The sequence below is a fragment of the Aulostomus chinensis genome, chromosome 19 (genome assembly GCF_037954235.1).
Source record: "Aulostomus chinensis isolate RoL2024-O1b breed Wild chromosome 19, RoL_Achi_v1.0, whole genome shotgun sequence".
Taxonomy (NCBI): domain Eukaryota; kingdom Metazoa; phylum Chordata; class Actinopteri; order Syngnathiformes; family Aulostomidae; genus Aulostomus; species Aulostomus chinensis.
In genome coordinates this window covers 10404728-10420059 of record NC_141338.1, presented here as the reverse complement: position 1 = coordinate 10420059, position 15332 = coordinate 10404728, and the positions used below count along the sequence as shown (strand labels likewise).

The following is a 15332-nucleotide window of genomic DNA, read 5'->3' as shown; positions in this document are numbered from 1 at the left end:
TGAAATAAAGCAAAAATGATCAAGTAAGAAGAAAGGCAATAAAAATGGCCTAAATTAAAAATTTGCTAAAGCATGAATATGGTGAAGGCCTCGACTATGATTCCCTAACATTTAAGCGTCAAGCCACTACAAGAACAAAAGTTTTACGGTTGAAGTGGGTGTCTCTTTTCTTCCTCTCTGATCAAAATCATCAAAATCCATATGAAAATATCACTTCTTCCTGTGCATATAAGCATAGATACTTCAGTGCTTCAAGTTTGTCAAATACCAAAACATGTAAGATATGTATACAAAACCTGTTAGAATCAGAGTACATCAATTAATCTGGTGCTACTTTAAACTCCAAAAACACTTTATTAAGAACATCATCAATACACTAATTTCCAACATTCACTTTGTTATTTTTACAGAATTATGTTCAGATATAAACATGTTTAGTTAAACTATAATACAGTGGGAGTAAAAATCAAACAACCAAGTTGCTGCACAACAGCGAAGGAACTCCCACACAATGTTTCCCCAAACATTTCCTTCTGGTGTTTTTTTCTTTTGTTTCAATTCATCACGTCCGTGTTCACAAGACGTCCTCTCTATCAGGTCCTTAAATATAAAGAGGTTTTCATGTCTCTCTTTTTGTAACATATTGGGTCCTCATAGATTTGGACTGTCAAGGGATTCTGTGTGAGTAAAATCAGGTGATTAACGCCTAGACCCCTCCTTGGCAGCGTATAGCGCCCGTAACGTCTGTGCCACTTTGTTTGTAAGCTTTTGTCCGCTTGTCAATGAAATCTTCTTGTAAATAATGTCCGACTCCTTGATCGTGTCGACCCAAGGCACCTTTTTGCGACCGTCCCGTTTCTTGGCCTCAGCCCAGGGCCCAGAGTAAGTACCAGACATCCAGTGTATACTGTAGCCAGTTTTGGTCTTCTGGATGACCCTGGCGATCTGTGGTCTGTCTTTATACTTGGGGCAGCAGATGGCGACAACATCCATGGCCTCCACTGTTTCGTTCATGTGACCGCAATCATCTGCAGAGTCCTCGCCTCTCCTCGGTTTTCGCTGTGGAAGACATTCAAATTTAGAAGTGGCAGAATTTCCACACACTGCACTCTCCCCATATGTCTCTGTATGTGCTCTTTTTTTGGATCATTAAGTAAATATTCAGCTGCACTGAATCCCGGGTGACTGTTTGACTGCTGCACGGCAAATGGTGCTGCCTAACCGTTGTACGTTGCCTGTGTTTGATCATCAGCCTCCCATCATGCACCATCCTACATCTTTAGAGATGTAGAGCCAGACTAAACTGACTTAATTTTTACAGTCATATGTAACTTTCTGCTGAACTCCTGATGGGTTCATCCAACTAATGCCTGTTTGTAAATCTGCTGCAGGGTTTTAGGATCAACTGGACTTCAGAGCGAAGTTCAACTGGGGTTGTGGGACAGCAGCAGGACAGAGAGCACAGTGTGTGCTTTTAGTGGGCAACCACACTTCTAAAGGCCATAACAGGAAGGCTGGGCCTACTGGATGTACAGGAGGCCCCTGAACTGGGGCTGAGCAGGTAGACTTTTGAACACTGCTGTAGGGAAATTACACATTTCGAGTTTTGGATAAGTGCATATGCTATTTGGGGGGAACCCATTTATCTCTTATTTAGTGTGATTAAAAGAAGATGACATATGAATCCTTTCAATAATCACAGCTCCATGCTTAAAGAAAGTTAGAAGTGTTAACCGCTGGGGGATCTTCATCCTCGCTTTCTTCATCGTCAGACTCCACTGGCGCAGCGTGATCGTTGTGGTTGTGGTTGCGGGGTTTGGGGCCCCTTAGCAGCGAAGTAATTGCTTTGTTTCTGGCGTTGGCACTTGCTTCGCCCCCTTCCTCATCCTCCTCCTCACGATCCAAGTGCTCCATCAGGACCTTGAACTGAGAGATAAAAGGAGGTAAACATTTAAATGAGTTGGCACTCACCTAATTTATGGTAAGATAAGTAACAACTGGTCCACCGGTCATCAGTGGAGAACCGGGTCTGAATTACAACTTACATCCAAATACTGTTTCACAATGTCCCTCTTCATCTGGTAGCTGAGATCAGCTTTGGCTCGATCCCCTTTCAGGAAGTCCAGTGTCTGACGAGGGTTGAAGTGCACCTTAGGTTTCCTGTTCACCGCCTTGTCGTACACTTTGGCAGACTCGGTTGGCGAGTACTTCTGGATTTTGCTGCGGCACAAGTAAAATGTTCCGTTGACTTTAAGTCATGTGAACACTCGTAATGAAGGCTTAATGACCGATCCCGGGAGTAGCCTACCTGTCTGAGAAGCCATAGAGATTCTTCAGATGCTGCTTGAGAACAAGCAGTAGCAAGATTCCCTGTGAAGCCATGGCGAAGTCCAGCAGAGGTGTGGGGTTTTCAGGTAGACGGTCCATAACTGTGTCTTCATCGTCCATGTCAGAGTCTGAATCTTTTTTTTTTGGCTTGTGAACCTCTTCCTCATCGCTGCTGCTGCTGCTGCTGCTGCTGCTGCTGCTGCTGCTGCTACTGCTGCTGCTGGATTCACTGCTGCTGCTCTCCTCATCAGTGTCATCAGAGCTGTGTTTTCTCCTCCGATGCTGCTGCTTCCTCTTCTTCTTCTTCTTCTTCTTCTTCTTCTTTTTGATCATCTTTTTTCGCTGTTGTACAGGTCCCTTTCGTAAAGACTGAATGGAGGAAAATTTCACTCAAACTCAAAAATATACAAAAGAAACATTCCACAAGTTAGAATATTTATGACATGGTAAAGAAAATGAACTAGAGGGCACTTGGAGAGCATCCACCATCGTGACTGCAGCCCACATAACTGGAAAAAAAAATGAAATCTTCACTATGTTAAATGGACCTGCCCCAAAACATCACAGGATCAGCAAACAAACAGGCCATTAAAGTTTCTCACCTCCTTGAAAGACTGGAGCAGGTTGCTGCCGGACACAGACAGAGTAATATCTACATGATGCATGATGAAGAGAGGTTCCTCTTGGGTCTGGTAAGGGAAGCAGGCCAAGTTGTCTGCTATGAATAGCAGCATGTTCACCTCTGTTTTCTGCAACACAGTAAAAAAAAAAAAAAAAAAACATTGTTCAAAAGTCCTGTTCATGAGAATCATATATCTGTTATAGACGTACATGGAGGAAAAGATGGATTTGAGACAGGTCTCGGAGAATCATGGAAGAAAGTCATTTTTCCAGTATAAACACGAGGGAATGAAAGGGGAACTTACAGAGCTGTCGTCAAACAGGTTCAGCAGGGAAATGAGGAAGGCTCGTCTGTGTTGCCGGTTCCCACGGACCATGGTGTAAAGATGAGAGCAGAGAGCCGCGTCGGTGTCATTGTGACGAAAACCTCGGATCACTGCATCTTTGGATCCAGCGATGGCCCGTTGTACCTGATAAGACAACTTCAACCCGGCAACGGCCTTCATCTGTGGATTCAATGGTGAAAACTTAGTTAAATGCCTTTATGTTATTTTTACTAGCACTCGGGCTTACAAGTTCACTTAGAATACAGCAGATATGCGGCTGATTTTCATTGACGTCATAAAAAAACAAATCTAAATAAAGAACAACATAATATTTTCTGATTTAACTTAAGTGCGCAAGGTGTCGCTCCCCTGGTGATTTTGAACCACTCACATGGATAAAGCCTGAATATTTCTTATCAATCTCCACCAGCTGCTGATCCGCCTTGTTCTTCATGGTTGGCTCAGGGTCTGTTCCCATGGCAATCAAGTATGGCACACACTAAAATTAAAAAAAAAAATTTAAAAAGGGGAAAATGATCATCTTGATTCAACATGGCATTTCAAGTTTTGGGTGGTCCTGATCAGCATATGCTAGAGTGAGGATGTAAACATACCTGCACAGGGTGGATGAGGCCCTGGCTGAGAGTCAGCGTAATGACATTCAGAGCAAAGTGCCGAACAGTTGACTGTGTGTGGAGGAAGGACTCCAGCACATGCTTCAGGTAAATCTGAATGATGGAGCTACTCATTCCTGATGAGATGTCCCCCATCTCCTTAAGGTCCTCCTGCTTTGCTTGTTTCTTCCCTAAATAAACAAAACCATCAGCTTGATCGGTCGGAGGATGATCATACATAAACAAGAGTGGCACAAGTTGATTTGTTCAACTCACATTCGCGGTCAGCCTCCTGCATTCGAGAGTCCTCTTCCTGCAGGTACGTCTGCAGGTTTTTTAGGACCTGGATCTTCAGACTGACTGAACTGTTTTCATCTGACAGCGTGTTGTTATACAGAACCTTCACATCCTGCACAAACATGAGCTCCGGGTGCATGATGAACTGGAAGCCTTGAGATGAAAACAGAATTAGGTACATAGCAAGAACAAGTTTGATAATTCATGACAGAACATAGCAATGTTACAAAGAGATAAGGTTATCTACCTAGACCTATGAGAGCCTTGATCTGGACCTCCTCCTCTTCATGAGTAGTGAAGTACAGCAGAAGCTCCAGCACTTTGTCCTTTATGATTATCTAAGACACACATTTTTATCAAGATGGGTTTGACAGCAGTTCTGCAATATCAGCCAAACTTCACTGAAAGAGGGTTCTTTTCAAGTGCTCACAAAAATAGGTTTCTTGAGCTCATGAAGACCCCCCCCCCGCTGCCATCCCCACTGCACTACTGCAGAAATGTATACATACATATATATACATACATATACACACATATATATATGTACATATACATACATACATACATACATACATACATATATATATATATATATACACACATACATATATATATATATATACATACATACATACACATATATATATATGTGTGTGTGTGTGTGTGTATATGTATATGTATATTTAACTTGGAGCTAATAGCAGCAGGTAAACCCAACATCTTCTTCTTTATCCAGTAAATATGCATGTCTGGCTCCTCACAAAGAAGTAATGCAGTTCTCAATGTGAACTTGTGACATCTATTTGTCAGTACTTGAAAAGAGAAAAACACTTATTGGGTGAAGAATCACTTTAACATTTGAACTAAGAGCAGTTGTCTACCTTGTTAGCACCCTTGAACTCTTCTTGGTCAAAATCAAAGTGTCGACACAAAGCTCCGACGGTAAACAGCGAGCGCAGGAGTGTTGGTTTGTTAGCTGCCAGCGTGGAACTATTAGGGTCTTCTTGGTGCTGCGTCTTGAGTTTTGCCAAAGCTCCTGCAAAACGACACCCATATGTGACATCATAAGAACTTTTGTTCTTGTAGTTCATACACTCATGATGTGTTCAATGCTTTTGTTCATCTTATTTATTCATCTCAATGTTAAAATAGATAAGAATGTAAGAGTAAACATTCATTTGTCATACCATAATAACGATTGAAACAAGCCCAAACAAACTTGTAGTTGTGCGTGACCTTGTTCACAACAGCACCCAGGCAGCTTACACAGTGTTGCACAACCTGAGGGGGAAACCCAATAAATGATGTCATGATACTGAGAACAGTACAGTTCAGTAGCTTAACATCCGTGCTGTGCAGGTTTTTTTCCAGAACTATCTGAAAGAGACAGACCGTCATGCCATATTTGATGATGAGTTTCATCAGGTCTTCTTCTATGGTGGTGAGGAAATTCTCACTAGGGTGCTCCATCAGAGGCACAACCAGCTCTAGGATCTTGGCGACGTTACAAATCAACATGAAGTCGTTCTGAGTCTGTAGTGATAATATAAGAGGAGTCAAAAGCTAAGAAGGAAATAATACTTAGCTGATAAGTTTTCATGTATCCACCACTAAGTGGCACTATTGCGCCACATAAAATGGCATTCATTTCAGTCCTTTGGTAACCAACTTAAAGAAATCATTCCGATGATGAGGTTCTTACATTACATTTGGTGCTCAGGTAAGGCTGCATAGTCATGGCATGTTTGACCATTAACTGCGGTCTGATCTTGCTGAACAGGTACAGAGTGGTGATGCATGCTAACACGCGACCTGAGCTGACACCTTTGTCCTCGCAGTCTGAAAAACAGAGACAGTTTGTCACTGTACTGAAATGCTTCACATAAACAATACGTTGCACATCCAAAAAAAAAAATTGCCAAAAAGCATCTACCTGCAAGAGACTCCTCATATTTCAATATGTGTTCCACTAGATTGTCCACCAACTGGCCGCAGGCCTTCTTGGTAGGCTTGTATGAAGCGTCCTGCTCTGATTTTAGAAGCTGAAAATATGCAGTACACGTAACATAAATATGACCACAGCATCTATCGCAAAGAAAGGCAAACCTCTAAATGTTCAGGTTCTGCTTACATTTTGGAGAAGCTGTTCAAACCAGTCATAGCCTGAATCTTTACATGCCAACACCTGGAGTGAATTCGAAAAACAACGATATCAAACGCTGAATTTTTTTTTAAACAATAGCACAACAGTATATTGACAGTGTATATAGTGCGCACCACATCTGTGATGTTCAGGATTTTTCTGGTCATGGCGTCATTGTCATGATTTGGTGTCGGGGTGAACCAGAGTTTCTGGAAGGTCTCGTTCACCAGTTTCTGCGTCATCAAAGATTTGGGGTAAAATAAATGTTCAATAATTGAAAACGAGAAGCAGCGGTTTGCAAAAGGCTTTCACATGAATACAAACCTTGATCCCCTCCTCATCGTTGACCCTTCGGATCATCTTGACACACATCTCAGTGATCTTGTGGAAGTCTGGCTGCTCCAAGCAAATATCCCTCAGGATCTTAATGACTCTCTTCCTCACACTAATACCAGTGTCCTATTAGAGACAAGGGAAGGATCAATACAAACTATAAGTACCCTTTCATTATATAAAGGACAACAATTATATAAAAGATAACAAAATACCAATTATCCTGAGGAAAATGTGAAAAATATATACAAACAATTAAACGTGAAGGTGTGAAGTCAAAATACATTTTTCGGATTGTTGCATGGTTATGGGCATTTTTGAAATAAACCTCCGAAAGCAAAATGGCTGCAATTCACCATTTGATCTTTAGGTGGCACTGTGAAGATTTAACCTCAGTTGAACTTTTGCACTTCAAATGAACTGTTAGGCCAGCGTTACCGACAAAAACAAAAGCAAACATTGCTTATACCTTTTTGAAACACATAAAAAAGGGCCACATGATGTGACCACATTAGCTGAAAAAGAGTAGATGGTTATAGATATACATGATATAGAATTAGATCATAAAATTACCAATATTCTTTCAATGAGCATGTCATAGTATTGCTCGATGAGTTGAGGTCGACTTAGCACAAAACGACCGAGAAGCTCTACAGCTGCCTCTCGCACACTGGTAGAGTTGTCCATGAGGCGGCAGTGAACCCCGCGCTGCATATCCAACTGGAAAACAAAATGGGAAGTTTGATGAAGCACAGCTTTGGCTTGTAAACTTTATGGCTGCTAGTTACAACACAGTCTTGATGGTCAGGTTGTGAAATAAATAACGCATGAGAATCGATCAATAAATTTGAAGGCTTTCTGCAGTATATGTGAAGGCAAATGGAATATTAGTGAATTTTTGGCTTCACAACCAAGCTATCACATTCAGAAAATGGAAACAGACATCCTTCATAAATTTGTGGATGTCATTAGACCAATGAATAATCAGTGAGTTGGGAACATATTCAACAAATAATTGAGAAAATAATCTTTCTAAGACACCACACTCAAAGCAGCACAGACGTAGAGCAGCAGCAGCAATAACAGCAGCAGCTCAGTCCTCCGTCAGTGTCTACAAAGGATGCATGAAGGCTGCCTGAGTTTTGGAATTGCTCAGAGAACAACTCAGTCACAGCGATTACAGATGTAAAAATGAAAATTATCTGCGTGACCAACCCTCGCCAGAATACTTGGATCCACAGCCACTACTTCGGAGAGACACTTCATGGCTTTCGTTCTGACAGCAATAGCACTTTCACCCAGCACTCTCAGAATCTATGTGGGAGAATCACAGAGAGAGTGAGTAAGGAACTTAATGTAAACTCTCTTTTATTTGTAAAATGTATCCTATTACCTGTGATAAATAAATATCAAAGCTCTGTGCAAATGGCCTCATAGAGGCCAGATATCGGACAATCAGACAGGAGTCGTCATAGTCTATTGAGTCAGAGTTCATCCTAAAAGGAAAGTTAAGAAGACAGATTAATACCATGATAGGTGTTGGAGAGCAAGTAAGAACAGGTACAGCTGTCCAGGCTGAAGTGGTATTTACCTGAAATGTGATGATGAAATCCGGATCACCTTCCGCAAGAATTTCTTTTGGGCTTCGACCCTCTGCATGATCTCCCCGGTGGAGTCGACATCCTTGAAATGACATTGACCTTCCCGGTCCTCGTCGTTATCGTTTTGAGACTTCATCGCCTTTTCTGCCTCACTTGTAACGTCCCGGTACCACTGGGCAATGTAAAATTTCCTGGCAAACTGGGTGAGACAGATGCATGCAGACAGTGGGTCATGAAAAATGAACACCAAGTCATTTTGGAGCTTCATGCAACATGTGTATAAAAGAAACAACACGCCAACGCTGAGCTTCACAAATATGACACAAACTAGTGCTGTACAGCAAAAGTGTACCACCCACCTCTAGAGATGGGTCTGTCTCCATGTTCTCATCTATGTAGACTAGCAAGGCCTTCTGGAGTTGTTGGGTCTCATCATTACCTGGAGTCTGTATCAAAATCAGTTAGCCAGGAACATCTCAAAACCAGTCCAATAGTGACAGAAACTTATAGATGTTTAAACTATTCCCTTTTTGTTTTTATTACCTCTCTGAGGATGCGGTCAATGGCCTTTTGGTCCATCTTGCCAGTGACGTCATTTTTACGCAGGCGAGAAGCAACAGTGCCGAGGTAGTCGAGTGACGCCACCCTGAGCGCCATTTCTGTCTGCTTGTTGCTGAACTGGTGCACCTGGAGCACAGAGCGGAGGGAAAACATGTCAGCAAGAAGCATGAGTAGCTGTAAACGTTACAGAGATAGTAACTAGGTGTGGGGCTGGACTGAATGATGTTACTCACCAACAATCGACCCAGTAAACTGAGCAGCAGCTCAGCTGCAGGCCACTCTGGTTTGTTGACTGTAGACAGGAGGTCATGAACAAAGTTCTCAAAGAGAGGCCGGTAGTCCTCCTCTCCCTGCTTACTGCCACACCTGCCACACAAGTAATAGTCATCTTTTACAATAGTGCATTTTGAAAAGTCTATGGCAGAACCAGGTTAAAAGTAGGGCCTTAAGGGTACAGGAAGTTTGAGCCCTTGCCAATTCTGATATAAGAGAGTGAGAAAATTCCACCAAGTTAGCATTAGCTTGCTAGTGGACACAGCCATCTTCCAACAGCAGCCTCAAGTCATCAAATCGTCCCAAAAATGCTGTCAGCTCAGACAAACCAGCACTGGTTTAACATTCGATACACTGTGTTTGTCTTGACTGTATTTTCATTCTCAAGGTCAGCACTAGGTGCCAGCAATGATCAACTTGTCCTCCATTTTCTGACTCTGCTCAACAGACTAACAACATCAGTGATGACAGGAGAATATTGAATGCTGACAGGCTTCCATGGAGTTGCATCACATGGATTTGCAATCAAAAACATATTTGGGAGACACATTCCAGGCAAAACACGCCAGTCAAATTGTTTGAAAGGTGTCAAACAGTGTGACATTGACATTATATGCACAATACTTTCTCAATTTCTCCAATTGCATTACACAGTTGGAGAAAGCAATTGATGACAATAACAAGTTGGTGAAACTGGAATGTGTTGAGAAGTGAGAACAGGAAAAGTGACTTACTTCTTTAGAAACACTGACAGGAAGTTTTGAGCGGTCCTCATGGCAGTTTCATAAGAATTTGTGATAATGATGTCTTTGTCCACCTTGAAGAAAGGTATGGAATATATGTGGAAGAATATGGAGTACACCTCCAAATATTCAGAAGACATTTTGGATAAATGCAGTTAAAACATCAGTGAAGTGCCTGGTTCCCACCTTCTTGCTATGTTCCTCTTCTCCGTCCTTGTGAGAGGGGAGGTGTACCACACACTGGATGAGCTGAAGTACCAGGGCTGTTACCATCTGGATATACACAGGTTCTCTATCCGAATCACTGTTTAACCTGAGTATGAGTCAGACATGGTTCCATTAGCAACACCGAAGACTCATTTAGGTGACTCAATGAAAAATATAAATAAGTCAGGTGAGGGTTTTTCATCCTGGCCCCCACCTGAAGTTTCTAAGACTGCGTTTGCTCGTGGGCAGTCTCGCCATGGACGTGAAGATCTCTTCAAGAATGAGCTGCCTGTGCTTCTTGTAACGCGTGAACACCTACGGAGGAGTAAAATTCAAAGTACCAAATCAAAAGGGGTGATGTGATGATGTACGCAGGAAAACATTTATTAAGAACAACAAAGTAACAATACGCCGGGTCAAACTTACTGCTGTTACTATTGTGATGGCACACAGCTGAAGCTCACTGACATTCTCCACAAAGAAGGGTGTAATACCAAGCGTGGATACCTTATTGAGGGAGGCCAAGAGTCAAAGATCAGATGTAGTCAAGAACTGGACTGACACTGGGACAGACTGAGAGTCTCACCTGAAGAATTGTGGTGTCAGTTAGCAGCTGGATCTCCAGGAGTTCTGAGATGTTGTTGACAATATCACACACTTTGTTGTACAGCACAATGACCACCTTCTGCTTATGGGCAGAACACTTTGCTCTCTTGCTCTTTGAATTATGCATGCCACCTTGAAGAGAAAGACAAGAGAATTTTTAAAAAAAGGAAGAAAAAGTTGAGTGAACCTGAACAGCAGCCGGATGTCAAAATGAAGATGCCCTCTACTTTTTAGTGAATGCAAATGTAAGCACACATGCAACATCTTAGTAATACTGTTAATTAGTGAATCACAATCTGGATTACTGCAGGACTGATCTACAATTTAGACAGACTAACCTCCATGGGGATCGGCTCTGTAAGCCGGGTCATACTGGGGGTACAGAGAGTTTTGCAGATGGAACTTGGTGTACTGCAGCATCCTCTCAATCACATCCTCTATATAAACAGCCTTGGGCATGTGTGGAGACGTCATGATGTTGAGCGCAGTCAGACAGGCGTCAGCGGACTTGGTCACCCGCTCCATGATGAGATCACGCCACAGCCGCTCCTCATCCATAGAATCATTACCCTATAAAACCCCCCCCCAAAAAAAACATCAGGGAAATGAGAATAATGAGCTTTCAGTTGTGTGCCTACCCCAGCTACAGTAGTATGTCGGTCAACTGTATGAAGGCAGCGACATATTTTTGGGGATTAAAGTAATACTTCATCTAAAACAAGTGTAAATAAGTTAAATTTACCATGCGACCTGGTCACAAGTGAATTCTACTGGAAGATTTGTTTCAGAGTTTGTAAACGGATGTTGTTGGTGCTCAGTCTCCATAATTTTCAAGGATGGCGAAAACGAGACTTTTACAATATGAGAATGAAACTGAGTTTTGGCCTTTTGGATATTAAATGTGAAGTTTTTTTTCATTAGAAATGCATGTAATTGTGTCATAAACATTGATTCTAGTTATTGGGCCCAGAACAAACGGGATGAACATCAAAATAGGAAAGCTGAGCCAGAAGACAAAAGACCTGCAGCATTTAGGGAAGCAGAAGTCAATCACACGGATCTTCATTAAGGTCAATTAGTATGTTGATATCCACTGAAATAAATTCACTAGTTTTTCCGTTTAAAAAAAACAAAACCAAAGTTTGCTGAAAAGGCAAAAAAGAACAGATGCAAAGAAGTAAAAGAATAAAAGTAATCTGATTACTTACATGATTCATGAGTGTGGAAAGTTTGACGCTGTCCTGAATGTTCTTTTCCAGAATATTCATCATTTTAACCAATTTATCTGATGGAAACTGTGGATTAAACAGATGATTGGTCACTTTCAGAATTATGTAACTATGGCCAGATGGATAAAAAAATCTGCGTGACGGTGCGCGCGCGCACACACACGCACACACACGCTCCTCTTACCTTGTTGAAGATGCCCATATCTTTAATCTTTGCAGAATCACTGCACAGCTCGCTCAACTGGTGCTTCCCAAGCAGGAGCTCTTGAGGTATCTCATCATCGTCGTCTGAGCGAGTGCACATAGATATTTATATTACCACTTTGTCAAACTTTCAGGATCCTTGGGAAATACACAGAGCGTGTTTACCTGCAGCAGTGAGGTCCACGTCCTCCAGATTCTCAAGGATGTTGTCTACACTGGCTGTGAATCTCTTAAATGTGGAGGAGTCCAGCAGTTCTGTTGAATAAATATTAGGAGATCGCTTGATAAGAATAGTGTTTTTATGTTATCGTGAAATACATTATACATCGAATTTGAAGATTTACCCTCTGGTCTCATCTTTTCGTATGCTTTTCGGTTTTTCTGTTTTTTCTTCATTTTTTTGGCAACTGAAATAAAGGAACACACAATATCTTTGTCAGATCTTTGACAGAAGCGTCAGACTTTCCCACGAAATCACTTTGCCTTCACAGAAAACAAACAACGTTTTGGCAACAGAACCCGTAACATTTGGATACGTAAAAGTTTAAAGAACCTATTCGTTTTAATTGTATTCCGGGGCTTCCATCGGCCCAGCAATTGGTGATTTGAGATTTAATCGATAAACAGATTAGCCCAAAAAAACTTGGGAGCTTCTTTTTAAATGGGTCCTGGTATGAGTATGAATAGGTGGGCCTTGGACCGGGCCCTTGCACTAAATACTCACCATCCCCTAAGCTTGGCGGTGGACTGCCTTCACGTTCATCTGAGCTCCAGTGGCGCTGACGGTGACGACCTTTCTTCTCTTCACGCTTCCATGATTTGTCTTGATCTTTCTTGCGCCTTTTCCTAGGAGCTGATACAAAAACAGAAAAAACGGAGTTCTTATCGTACTCTTCTTTAATACATCTTAATTATATACTTTGATATATGTATAATAGGACTACATCAAATCAGGAAGCCTGAAATCATAAAAAAGTGAGTATTCCAAAATTCAGATAACTCAGTATTTGCTTTAATATTGGAAAATAACACGTCAGATAATGCAGTTGACGTTCATCATATTGGTCCTGCATTGGAAGTGTGATACCATCATTTAAGCCACTATTTTTTGGTGAGAAATCTGACTATTTCCTTCTTGGCGCTGATTTCGAAAGCAGAATAGTTCATCAAAATGTTTTGATAGAAAAACCACATTTCACACAGCTCAACCATACTGAATAGATAGTGAAATACTGCCTAGCCCTAACGTTCAATTATATTACTCTGGTGTGTACTGGTGATCGCTGAGTTGTTTTGAGGCTCACCCTCATCACCAGAGTCCTCCTCCTCCTCCTCCTCCTCCTCTTCATCAGAGTCCATCTCAGCATACTTGGGGGTCTTACTGATCAGACTGTGTCTGCGTTTGTTTGGCTTCTCGCCAAACGACATCTCTGTAAGCACAGGAAGTGAGTGAGCTTCAAAATAAAGCTAACAGCACAACCTTTTATTCGGATTAATGATGGTGATTTCCACAAATCCAGAGGCTGTTGTGTCACCCACTTCCCACATATTTACTTGTATCACATATTCAAAGAACATGAATGGAATACTGTAGAACGTACCTCTCCCTGACTTGCCAAAGGATGACCAGTTCCTGGACTTGTGAGCATTCCTGCTCTCCCTTATGATGCTTTTGATCTCATCGATGTTTAGTTTCTGGAGCACCACAACAGGTTTAGCTCCTTTGTTTAAGTTTTCCACCAGTGAAACTCTCTCCAGTCTGACCCGAGGTTCCCGCCAGCCGTCCACCGGTTTGCCCGGAACCTGGGCCTCTTTTTCTCTGTCGTCCCGTTTCAGTTTAGGAATCACAAAGTTCTTCAGACTTCCTGAATTTCCACCCAGCAGGTAAGAGGGGAATTCACTCATTTTATTCTCGGACTGCTGTTTATTTACGGCTTGGCCACTAGTGCCGTCGTGCCCACTTTTCCTCTCTTTCTGATTTTGGAGGTGTTGAAAGCTGGAGCTTTCTGTCCTTTCTTGACCACTGTGGTCAGTGGATTTTCTGCTTCCATCTTGTTTCACTCTTGCACTATCAGGTTTCATACTTTGGTCAGGAGACTGTTTGTGTCTGCTGCAGTTTTCTTTTGACAAACTTTTGTGTTTCCTTTCTTTTTCTCTGACTGCCTCGCCGTCCCTGCCCTCAGCCCTATCTCTGGTTTTATCTCTAATTCGATCTCCATCTTTGATCTTATCTCTACCTCTATCTTTATCCCCATCTCTGTCCTTAACCCTGTCTTTCTCCCTAACCCTATCTTTTTCTTTGTCTAAGTCCCTATCTCTTTCCTTATTCTTATCTCTTTCTGTGTCCAAGTCCCGATCTCGGTCCTTGTCCCTTTCTCTTTCTTTGTCCACTCCTCTATGTCTGTCCTTTTCTCTAACTCTATCTTTGTTTTTGACCCTGTCTCTGTCTTTATCCTGATCTTTTTCCTTCTCTCTTTCCTTCTCCTTAATCCGATCTCTATCCTTTTCTTTGAGTCTACCTTTGTCCTTACCTCTGTCCTTATCCCGTTCTCCATGTCTGTCCCTCTCTCTCTCTCTATCCTTATCTCCATCCTTGTCCATGAGCTTATTTCTCTCCTTATCCATGACTCTATCCCTGCCTTTGTCTTCAACATGACTGGAGTTACGCTCTGCCTTGCTCATGGTTTTTAGAGACTCAGGCTGGCTGATGTGGGTTTGGTGACAGTTGTGATTCTTTTCCTCTTTGTGTCGTGAGTCCGAACTTCTGTTATGTTTCTGCCGTGGTGTGTCCGGTCGTCCTCCATCAGTGTGTCCTTTGCTGCTGTCCATTTTGCCATCAGGTCTGTGCTTCGATTCCCGCCGGCTTTCCTGCGTCTCCGTTATTGGTCGGATTTCTGATCCAGACTTCCTGGAGTTGTCAGCTGGCTGTTTGTTCAGGCCAGATCTGTTATCAATGCCTTTATCCACCTTGTCATCTGTCTTTGAATTAAGACGTCGAATGTGGTCCTCACACAATTGCTTTGCCTCCAGGACCACAACAGGCTGTTTTTTTATTCTGCCGGCTTGCTGCAGATCAATACTGACCATCAAAGCTGGACGACTGGCACCGTTACTTGCGGCATTCATCTTCTTGGGTGTCATCTTGCTGCCTGTGTTGCCTCCTTGTACAAGAAGACCGTCACTAGCCTCGGTTCCAGGTTCCTGAGGGTACGAGTCTTGCTTCCGTTTCTTCAGAGGTTTGTCTGC

At 42.3% G+C, this 15332-nt stretch overlaps 1 protein-coding gene across 1 annotated transcript in view; it reads right to left on the bottom strand.

Moving 5' to 3' along the window:
- Positions 1–335: 335 nt before the first annotated feature.
- LOC147243976 (nipped-B-like protein B) overlaps positions 336–15332 on the bottom strand; it is a 20773-nt gene continuing 5776 nt past the window's right edge. Inside the window, exons 10-47 of the mRNA XM_086188301.1 lie at positions 13688–15328; positions 13391–13516; positions 12811–12939; positions 12431–12493; positions 12252–12341; positions 12067–12170; positions 11862–11948; positions 10992–11223; positions 10634–10785; positions 10474–10554; positions 10262–10362; positions 10027–10153; positions 9832–9914; positions 9058–9190; positions 8807–8950; positions 8623–8709; positions 8254–8462; positions 8056–8158; positions 7878–7976; positions 7236–7382; positions 6654–6788; positions 6464–6562; positions 6318–6371; positions 6120–6228; positions 5889–6025; positions 5579–5719; positions 5374–5467; positions 5068–5222; positions 4434–4524; positions 4166–4339; positions 3890–4080; positions 3667–3774; positions 3255–3455; positions 2931–3077; positions 2309–2697; positions 2046–2220; positions 1735–1926; positions 336–1059 (exon numbers count right to left, since the gene is read on the bottom strand). Coding sequence (XP_086044427.1) covers positions 700–1059; positions 1735–1926; positions 2046–2220; positions 2309–2697; positions 2931–3077; positions 3255–3455; positions 3667–3774; positions 3890–4080; positions 4166–4339; positions 4434–4524; positions 5068–5222; positions 5374–5467; positions 5579–5719; positions 5889–6025; positions 6120–6228; positions 6318–6371; positions 6464–6562; positions 6654–6788; positions 7236–7382; positions 7878–7976; positions 8056–8158; positions 8254–8462; positions 8623–8709; positions 8807–8950; positions 9058–9190; positions 9832–9914; positions 10027–10153; positions 10262–10362; positions 10474–10554; positions 10634–10785; positions 10992–11223; positions 11862–11948; positions 12067–12170; positions 12252–12341; positions 12431–12493; positions 12811–12939; positions 13391–13516; positions 13688–15328 — 6890 coding nt within the window. The 3' untranslated portion in view covers positions 336–699. The remainder of the gene's footprint in view (positions 1060–1734; positions 1927–2045; positions 2221–2308; positions 2698–2930; positions 3078–3254; positions 3456–3666; positions 3775–3889; positions 4081–4165; positions 4340–4433; positions 4525–5067; positions 5223–5373; positions 5468–5578; positions 5720–5888; positions 6026–6119; positions 6229–6317; positions 6372–6463; positions 6563–6653; positions 6789–7235; positions 7383–7877; positions 7977–8055; positions 8159–8253; positions 8463–8622; positions 8710–8806; positions 8951–9057; positions 9191–9831; positions 9915–10026; positions 10154–10261; positions 10363–10473; positions 10555–10633; positions 10786–10991; positions 11224–11861; positions 11949–12066; positions 12171–12251; positions 12342–12430; positions 12494–12810; positions 12940–13390; positions 13517–13687; positions 15329–15332) is intronic.